Source organism: Papaver somniferum, unplaced genomic scaffold, assembly GCF_003573695.1.
Source record: "Papaver somniferum cultivar HN1 unplaced genomic scaffold, ASM357369v1 unplaced-scaffold_75, whole genome shotgun sequence".
NCBI lineage: Eukaryota > Viridiplantae > Streptophyta > Magnoliopsida > Ranunculales > Papaveraceae > Papaver > Papaver somniferum.
In genome coordinates, this window is record NW_020650415.1 from 1545948 (window position 1) to 1556337 (window position 10390).

The window sequence follows — 10390 nt, forward strand, 5'->3', positions numbered from 1 at the left end:
TCAGACTATATATATACAACAAATACCCTGGTATCAAAATAATAAAGTAGACAAACATCCACATCTCTTTTGAAACAACCAATAATATCTTAGAATTTATGAATTAGTTATTCCAAGTTAAAGTTCAGGAAAACCTACATCTGATGTAGCTGTAGAAATATAGGTAATATTGCATACAACTAAACATAGCATAAGCTTTTTTAGTTTGGTAAAACCATTTTAAGTGGTTGTCCCCATATTATAAATTAAAATTATCCAATTAATAAAACCAAAATAACTAACCAAACAGGTCGGACACCAAACACTTCTTCTGTCAACAACTAACCATATTTGTTTAGATAACAACCAACCATACCTTAAAATATATAGCACGTCTTATACATAGTTAACAATGAAAACATAATCTTTTTTACTTGACATGCCCATATGTAGTTGACCCCATATTGTAAGATTATGATTATCTAAATAGGAGAAAGACAAACCCGATTAACCATATAAGGGAAAAACTACCATCCTCTCGTGGAAACAACCAACCATACATCCAGATTCGGGATTTCGTACAATGTTGGAGTTCGGGAAAATCTAACTTTGATATGCAGGTAGAAAGACGTGCAATGCATGCATAACAATGAAAATATAATTTTTCTTATTTGTCGAACCTATATGTAGTTCACGACCATATTGTAAGATTTTGATTATTCAAATAACGCACCAACGAACCATCAATATTTTGGCAATACGATTGTATTCCTCCTTGAAGTTCAGAAGGTCTAACTGTGATGTGGAGATAAGACCACGTGTATGCATACCTAACAAAGAAAATATAAGATTTTTTATCTGACGGGATAAAGTAGTTGGAACCATATTGAAAAAATAACCACACGTATTATGTTCAACAACTAACCATAAATTGTTCAACAACTAACTATAAATTGCTGTGGATTATTGAACACCGAATGTCAAACACAATTTTTTGTGTCAGACGACGATTTAGTCGCAAATTTAATGAATGTTTAAATAATTATATACAAACTCTTTTGAGTTAATTATTTTCTGTAGAATTGTTTGAAAGAAAACGGTTGATATATCATAATCTTTTCTTTTATATAATATCAAAACAGGGATTGATATTATTTGAAGTTAATATTTTGAGGATATATTTTTGTTTTCACACCTATTTTGTTTTTTAATAAAACCTAAGTAGTAATGGATTTGATGACGCACAATATGTTTAGTTACTAGGTTAGAAATATTTATCACCCACTGTAACTACCCTATAATGTAAATAACTATGACCATATACTTTCATGACTATTTTATAACATGTCATATGTTGACTATTAAATCAAAGAATAAATGTTTTATGGCGCCCAACAATTTGGGGTTCTAGGCAATGATCTAGCCCCGTAGGCTCTAAGATGGTCCTGTTAATAGCTATCATTTGATGGTTGTCGCCTGTTAATAGCTATCATTTAATGCGTGTCGCCTGTTAATAGCTATCATTTAGTAAACAACGATGGGTCTCACCTTGAACTAAATTTGTCATTTCTCTAAATTTCTTCCTTGAACCATTAAACAAGAGCTTGCTGTCATGAAACTACAAGAGAGGTGAATCGCGGCAATTTATGGCTTTCTATAAAAAAAATCCTACTTTTCTTCATCTTCTTGCTCATATCCATTCCATTTGGAGCTAAATCTAAGCAAGGATTTTAGTATTTTAGAGTTTTTTTTTTCTTTAATAAGATCTCTTTTATTTAGTTATTTTTCTTTGAGTTTTCATTTCTTTTAGGGTTTATTTTGATTTTCCGCACTTTAAGTGCTTCTAGCATTCACCATTAATGATGATTCTCGTCTTCACCTTAATAGTGATTTTCCTATATTTAAATAGTTTTTTGTTCATGAGACTTTTAAGCACAACGACAATTTCCAATCATCATATTTTTCAAATCACTAGTCAAGATGTTGAGAATACCACTTTTGTTTTAGTGGAGCAACTCTTAATGAAGAAGAAAACTTATCAAATGGTCGGGTTATCCTCCCTTGTCCAATTTAATCGGTCCATAATGCTTGTTTTAGGTAGTTACTTTTATTTTCCTTCTCTTTCTCGTGTCAGAATATTCAAATATGTACGCAAGTATGTTGTTCTTGTTATTATATATTTCTTGATGTATTTAATCTCTATATAAACCTTCAATTAAATCAATTAATGGAAAATAAATACTTATTATCAAAAAAAAAAAGGAAAATGTTCAAGTGATACCTAATATCTCAACCGATAAAACAACATATAGTTTAATTTTTTTTTTATATATTTTAAATGTTTAGTTTTATTTCATAAATAGGACGAAATCCTCTAACATTACATATTCAGTGTTCTAACCATGATATATTTTCATTGAAATACCTGGAATTGAAAAAGTTAAGAAGATGGCCTAAGTTTTCTCCGTTCCAGCAGTTTTGGAGTTTAAAGATATCATATAAGGATGTTGTGTTAGCTGCCCACATTACACCAAATCTAGAGGTTAACAAAAGTTCTGAAATTTTAAAATTAATAACATCCAAGTTGCTTCTTTGGAAGTCATTATTAACGTTATATCTAAGTTTTCTGGCTTCAACGTACATTCCTTTGAGAAGCATCAAAGTAGGCATTGAATCACTGTGGAAAGCTACTTCATGACCACTCCACTATGTTGCCCAGTGGAAAGCTGTTTCGGCTCCTCTTCTTTCTAACTCCACTCTAGTACTGCAGTTGAAGGTAGTACTCATGACTTCAATGGTGAAACCTGCATAGTCAGTGAGAGTTATGCCAATACCAGAAAATGAGGTATGATTAATCATTGTTGAAGCTATGCTGAAAGTGTAAACCAAATTTGCTTCAATTTTCCTGTTGTCGGAAGTGCAAATGTTAAGACAATCGTCTTTCATTGGATTGTAATACAATGTTTGGGATATATTGTAATTTGGGGCAGCAATAATAGAAATGCTATTTATGAATTTGACTATCTTGTGCGTTGTGTCCGCACTGTTTTGTTTTTTCATCCTGAAAACCTAATCGCATCTGGATTTCCAGATGTGCCAGGTAATGATGCTGCAAAATTCAGGCCAATTCAGCACAAAACCATTTCTATCAATATTTGAGAACCAAGTATTTAACCAATCATGAAAAGTAGTACTAGTTTCAATCACGTAATCCATACTAAAGTTTAAGTGTATCCAAACCTGTTTGGGAAAGTTGCAAGATAGAAAAATATGGGTTAGAGTTTCCTCACCGCCGTTGCAAAGAGTACAGGTAGTGTTTATACGTGGAATAACTGCAGATACCCAAACCCTATTAGGAAGGTAGCAATTTATTGGTAAAAACTCTTCGTATTCTAATGAAGTAGATATAATGGATTCAAACCTCACATCGAGACATAATAATGAAATAGTACGTAAACAAACAATAATCCTCTTTTGATTAATATAAAGTTGTATTATTTTTAATCCTCTTTTTTTTTCCACTTCTCAAAAACTTGGAAAAAAATTAACTTCTTCTTGGTCTTCTATGTATGAGTAAAGGTTTCTTGGTTTTAACAATATTAGAAATAATCGACTTCGACTTATGAGCTATTTTAGTTTAGAGAGTTGTGTACATATGGCTGGTTGTTGCCAAAAAAAGGTACGCATAATTTGGTATTATAATATGGGCCCTTCACATAAAAAGGTTATGTTTTCTTTGCATATTATCAAGCATTTCAAGGGTACATATTGTACATGAATGTTCGTTTTTACTCCAAAATGAATGGAAAATTCTGAAAGAAATATTTCCCGAACCGCTATATATGTTGTAAATGTACGTATACACCATGTTTGGAGAGACATAAATCTCGCAGCCTCATTAACTTTTTTACACGCCTTGAGAACCCTCAAGCTCCTTCTATCCCCCGAGACAAGAATTTAACATGTCATAAACCTTCTGCTCATCCCTCCTTTTGTTATTTGAGACTGCGCGCTGGTTTTCAGGTGCATTAGTTGGCCTCTTAAACAAAACTCCTCCCCTTAAAGTATTAGCATGCTAGAAATGAAGAAACCAAAATATACGAAACAGTGACTTTTGATGCCCCAATAGCATATTTGTGCCGCCAATTGACCGTATCGTTTTGCTTCTTTATGGCTATTGGCTCTTTCAAGCACTGTAAATAAATCTAATACACTGAAGATGCATCAACCATAAATTCAATATTGCATTGTTTAATCGAACCAAAATGTACCTAAAGCACTTTTTGATGCACTATGCATAAAACGGCCTATATAAGCGATTGCATACACACATCACTTTTGATACATGAAAGGAATTGCACATCTAGATTTGCTATTGCATTTTCGGAAAGCATTGTGCATAATGTCCAATGAAGTGCTACTACTGTAAAAAGTTTCTTTTTTCATGATTTGAAATGGATAAAGCCGGAGAAATTCTTTATTTATTTAAAAGGAGATAGGTGCTATAAACTCTCAATTTCCACGATTATAATAGTGGAAAGATGCTATCTTGTGGTGGTATGTGGGTTGATATTGTGATTTATATAGATTTGCTGGGGGTCAGGAATTTGTTTTCGGGGTCGAGAGATATGTGGTCATTGTTGCACTTGCGTTTGTAGCGATAAGTCGTCAACCAATGAGATGGGACTAGAGCCAACTTGTGGTTTATAGACTGCATTAACAATAAACAGTTGGCCGGGACTGATGACAGTTGGGTATTATTAGATACTCAACGGAGGTTCATGGATTGAACTTCACAACTTTGGAACTCTCATCGTTGTTCTTGGATTGAACTTAATAAAAGAAAAGAAAAACAGAAACATGAGAGGACTTAAATCTAGAAACAAAAAAAGATGAAAAAATCAGTAAAGAAAAAAGGGCTCCATTAACAACTGTGCAAGAAAGAAAAACTACTTCTTCAATCTTTGAACGATACAATGGTGGGCACACACTGTTCTCGATTCTGCTGTTCCTAGCTTGGCCTGCTGCATCTTTAAATTATATTTTGCCTTACACACGGAAAAGTGACTAGCTAAGAAAGTGGTCCATTTAAACTATGACCTTTATAAGCCTGCCAAAATGCAGACAACTACAAGTCACCAGAGCTTAACTACAAGTCACCAGAGCTTAAGATTTTCAACAACGTAGATCAAATTATCTTCACGAGCTTCTCCTCTCTAGAACCCAGCAATCATATATAAGTACTCTAGTTTACAAACCATTGAGGGAATTTTAAACAAAAAACAAGAAAGAAGAACATTATGGGCAACGAGGATTTGAAGAATCCGTTGCTACATGGTGAAGAACCGGATATAGACGAAATCAAGAATTTTGGTCAATTCTGTAAGGAAGCTAAGGTCGAGAACAGAAAGCTATGGAGCTTAGCTGCGCCTGCCATCTTTACTTACGTCGCTCAATACTCACTTGGAGGATTGACACAAGTGTTTGCCGGACATCTTACTACGCTTGAACTCGATGCTTTTTCTACTGAGAACATGGTCATTGCAGGACTCGCTTTCGGAATTATGGTATGTTTCTGATTATTTGAAACCAATATACATATAGTTAGAATGCATTCATTTTACATTTTTTAATTACTAGCCCAATTCGAGGGTCAGACATGTCACCCGTGATATATGATCAATATTTGGATGTTGCAGCTAGGGATGGGGAGTGCATTAGAAACCTTATGTGGTCAAGCATTTGGAGCAGGAAAATTACATATGTTAGGAGTGTATATGCAACGTTCATGGATCATACTCAATACAATGTGTTTATGTATATTACCGCTCTACATTTGGGCAGAACCGATCTTGAAATTCTTTGGACAAAATGACGAAATTGCGGCCCTAGCTGGGAGGTTTTCGCTATACATGATTCCTCAATTGTTTGCGTATGGCTTTAATTTTCCAATACAAAAATTCTTACAATCGCAAAGCAAAATTAAGACCATGGCTTGGGTATCTGCAGTAGCAGTTGTTTTCCATTTAGTCTTGTGCTGGTTACTTATAGTGAAGTTACATATGGGGTTACCTGGTGCAGCTATTGCTCTTAATGTTTCTTGGTGGCTTGTGGTTTTGGGTCAGTTTGCTTACATTTATTTGGGTTATTGTCCTGGTGCTTGGACTGGTTTTAGTATGAGTGCGTTTTGTGAATTGGGTGCATTTGCAAGGCTTTCTATTGCTTCAGCCATCATGATGTGGTATGCTCTAATTCTCTTTCTTCTCCCTCAAGTTAGAAATTTTATCTGGTAACTGAAAGATTTCTAGTTAACCAGATCAGTTTTTTTTTTTTTTTTTTTGTAATATATATAATCAATTACAACAGTTGTTCATGCACTCCCAATTCAGCTTCAAATTCTATGATGCAGTCTAGAGATGTGGTATCTGATGCTCCTCGTCGTGTTAGCAGGACAATTGGAGAACCCTACACTTGCAGTAGCTGCCATATCCATCTGGTATTTATTTTTTCGAAATCTCATATTTCCATTCAATGTCCAAGAATAGCCTAAATGTTGTTTAAGTACTTCCTAACATTGTTTAATGGATAACAATGACAGCACCAACCTCAATGGATGGGAGCTTATGATTTTCTTAGGGTTCAATGCTGCAATCAGGTATAGCGAGCTTACATTCGATATATGTAATGGTCAACTGTTAAAAGTTATGTTGACTGATGAGATCTTACGTTATTTAGTTTTTTTTTTGTTATGTAAAGTGTGAGGATCTCAAACGAACTTGGAGCAGGAAGACCAAGAGCTGCCAAATTCGCCATATTAGTCGTTGTAATATCAGCATTAGCTATTGGGATATCCTTCTTTGCTTTAGTTTTGGGTCTGAGAAATGTATATGCTCTACCATTTACAAGCAGTCCTGAAGTTGCTAGTGCTGTCTCTCATCTTGCCTTCATCTTAGCTTTGACCTTGTTATTTAACAGTGTTCAACCAGTCTTAACAGGTACAACTTATAACTCTCAGAGACTCCTCGGCTGAAACTCTCTTTAAGAATGTTAACTCTTTACATGTAATTTTGGTTGCAGGTGTGGCTATTGGAGCTGGTTGGCAATGGTTGGTAGCTTATGTTAATCTTGGATGTTATTACATTGTTGGTCTTCCTCTAGGATTTTTACTTGGAAAATATTTCAATTTGGGAGTTCAGGTAATTTTTTAGTTGATGAAATCAAGTAAGCTAATAATAGATTATAAATTAAAGTTCGCATTGCAATTGCTATCACGTTGTACTCTTTATTGCATTGCAGGGAATATGGACTGGAATGGTCAGTGGAGTGGGTTTGCAAACTCTAATACTACTAATCATCACTCTGAAAACAAATTGGAGCAAAGAGGTCTATCTTTCTTTCCCTCTCTCATTTTCTTGTTAACTTGATGAATGTTCAACGAATTAGATTATTCGTACGCTCAACATCCCATAACAAAATAAAAACCGACTGCAGGAACTGTTTTTTTTTTTAAAATACAACTGCAAGAACTATAGTTCGTGGACAGCTACTATTCAACTAATAATTCTTCATTACACCGTGTATAGGTTTCCCTAGCTGATTCGAGAATCAAACAATGGGGTGGATCCGGAGATGACCCTGAGGAAGTTACTAGAAGTACTGAAAAATCTCCCCACAGCGACTTAGGTTTCGCGCATGTACTTGTTAATGCTCTCATTCGAAACATAAAAGCTCGGCTGCACAGGCAACAAGCATCTTCAGCACCTCGAGCAAGAAAACCAACAACCATAAGTTTGCTACAAGAGTTGATTACAGGGCAACAAAGACTTGAGAGAAGAGTTGATTGTATCCAGGAACAATTAATGTTCTCAGTTTCACAATATTCGGAGCTTGCTGGAGGGTTGGCTGAGATTTCCACCAAATGGGCAGATTCAGAAGACTCTGATGATTCACAAGAAGAAGAAGATGATGATGCTTAAATCCTTCTTTGAAATACGTTTTTCTACTTAAACAACTTTGGTTATGTTTTAAGTTGTTGTTTATTTTCATATGCTTGGTTCGTTGAACTGTTGAACTCCTTATATGTTTTAATTGGATGTTTGAGTTTTTATGCATAATATTAATTGTTTTGATTAGCTTGTATTTCTCGTATCTGTATTCAAGTTCTCTATGTATGATCCCTAAGCAATTTAAATCCTTTTGCAAGAAAGATATTTTATATCATTCTCATAAGTTAAGAGAATGATACACACTAGAGAGTGTTCTTAAATGAACTAGTGCTTTATTGAATATCTTTCTTAAATCTCTCCTTGTTGTGAGGAATTTAATTAGATTGGGAAGATTAGTATACTCACTGGATTGTACGTTCAAAACCTTGGCCTTGGAAGACTCTCTTATGCTCATCATATCGAGATCATATGAGTAGTATGATTCTTGAGTTTTCTCTTATGCTCATCATATATATCCTATTTTAAACTCTTTGTCAACTTTTGAGACAGAAAGGGGAGAGATTAGTGGAAATTCATACTACTTCGATATATAAGACTCATACAGCTTCTTAGGGGGAGAGAATAAATACGTGTAAATGTATGAAAATGCATATATACAAGAGAGAGTAAGACGAAGAAAATATCACATAGAAAAATACAGGTCTTCAAAATGTTGTTGACACCAACAAAGCAAATCGATTGATCAACTGAGGCTTTGAAGATTCAGAAAGCTGTTAAGAACTAAGAATTAATTAGTGCCCGTACAGCTACTTATACTTCTTTTTTCTTTTTGTTTTTTTTACTAGCAAAGGAAACTTATACTTCTTTTAAGACCAACCAATCGTACTTCCAAATTCAAGAATAATTCCAAGTTGAATCAAGAAAGCCTAACTGTGACGTGAAGGAACAACCTATTGAATGCATGCAATCTTTCTTATTTAACGGGCCCATATGTAGTTGGCACTTATTATTAGACTATATTATGAACGTATAATTTTAAGTTACCTCGAAAATACTGCAGATTCATAAGTGAATTGGAAATATAAATAGTTAGTTGTAACATATGTGTTAAAGTTCAAAAAAGTGTTATTTCTTCACCAATGAAAAAACCATTATTAAAAAATCTGTTAATAATCAAGGAGACCTGGCAAATTGATAATCGTTACAGTGAATATAGAACTAGGGTTTGGAAAAGGTTGTTAAATCCGTTACAATGCAAGGATAGGTGGCGACTTGAACCCATCACCGTCAGGTGTTACGAAAGTATACCACAAAATTGGTTAAAAAGATCAAAATGAATAATTTTTGGGTGAAAAAAACGTCTAGGTTTTGATATTGTTTAAATGGACAAAAATGTTAAAATAGTCGGGATGTAACAGTTTCATCATACCCATTTTCAAATACTTTTCCTTATTTTTAATTTACATCAGGATGCATCCAGTTTCATCCTTGCTATTTTTTAAATTTATGCCAGGATGAATCCAGTTTCATCCTTACAAAAAAAAATTGTCAATTTCACCCGTAATAATTTTTACTCGTCCATTAGAACCATGTTTTAAAAATATTTGGACAAATGACCCATTTTCTGAAAGTATACGATAACTATCACAACCCCAGTGTTACAATCAATTCTGAGTTACACCAACTAGGAGTAAATCGGCTGTGTCAATTACGTTACATCAACTGTTACGACAGAATTGTTACAGTCGAACTGTTATTGAACCTCGCATTTCAGTTTAACTATAACACCTTAATTAGGCTATTTTTCCAGCATTACTAATCATAACATCGTGGTAACGGTTTTAACGTTTGAACATGTAACAGAAACAAGCATGCCACATTTCTAACATCTTTTTTGTGTTCTGGAAATCTGGTTATAATTGCATTATAATGTCACAAAGAGGCTATTTTCAGGAAGTGTGTTCCCCATCATTGCTCTGATTCCTTTCTTTTGTCAGTAAGTTCTCCAAGTGAGTCTGTCTTAATAAGTGACATAAAAAATTAAACGTTAATCCGGTTTCCTTAATTCTAAAATAATAACGATAATTAGTTTGTAATAAGATAAAAATTAACTAACAAAATATTACCTTTATTATAAAAGATAACAAATGAAGTATGCTTGGTTTGTTTTGTGCACACTATTTAAAAATTGCGTACAAAATTGCACCCAACTTGAAGTTTGAATTGGAGTCATTCCCATCTTTAACTAATAGGTCATTTCATTTTTGTTTTGTACTATTCACAAATGGCGACATGACATTGGATTCGACTTTTTTGTTTTTGGCGTGTGAGTTATTAGATGACCGGCAGTTGCAGCGATGTGTCAACTAATCATATTAGTTGTACGTAATTATGATGTAGATGCAGCTCTTAGGTACTATATAAAAAGCACGCTCATCAGGTATGCTTAGTTCTCATCATAAACT

The 10390-nt window shown here is 34.0% G+C and overlaps 1 protein-coding gene across 1 annotated transcript; it reads left to right on the forward strand.

The window, feature by feature from the left end:
- Window positions 1-5129: 5129 nt before the first annotated feature.
- Window positions 5130-8116, forward strand: LOC113344177 (protein DETOXIFICATION 33-like). The gene is made up of 8 exons (XM_026588193.1): window positions 5130-5546; window positions 5679-6220; window positions 6389-6475; window positions 6578-6634; window positions 6736-6974; window positions 7057-7175; window positions 7276-7362; window positions 7563-8116. The coding sequence occupies exons 1-8, from the start codon at window positions 5280-5282 to the stop codon at window positions 7953-7955; spliced, it is 1791 nt and encodes a 596-aa protein (XP_026443978.1). The 5' UTR covers window positions 5130-5279; the 3' UTR covers window positions 7956-8116.
- Window positions 8117-10390: the final 2274 nt, after the last annotated feature.

Coding starts and splice junctions, on each gene's coding strand:
- LOC113344177 (XM_026588193.1), top strand. CDS start 5,280: ATGGGCAACGAGGATTTGAAGAATCCGTTGCTACATGGTGAAGAACCG. Junction 6,635..6,735: donor GGGTTCAATGCTGCAATCAG/GTATAGCGAGCT, acceptor TGTTATGTAAAG/TGTGAGGATCTCAAACGAAC. Junction 7,363..7,562: donor AAACAAATTGGAGCAAAGAG/GTCTATCTTTCT, acceptor CACCGTGTATAG/GTTTCCCTAGCTGATTCGAG.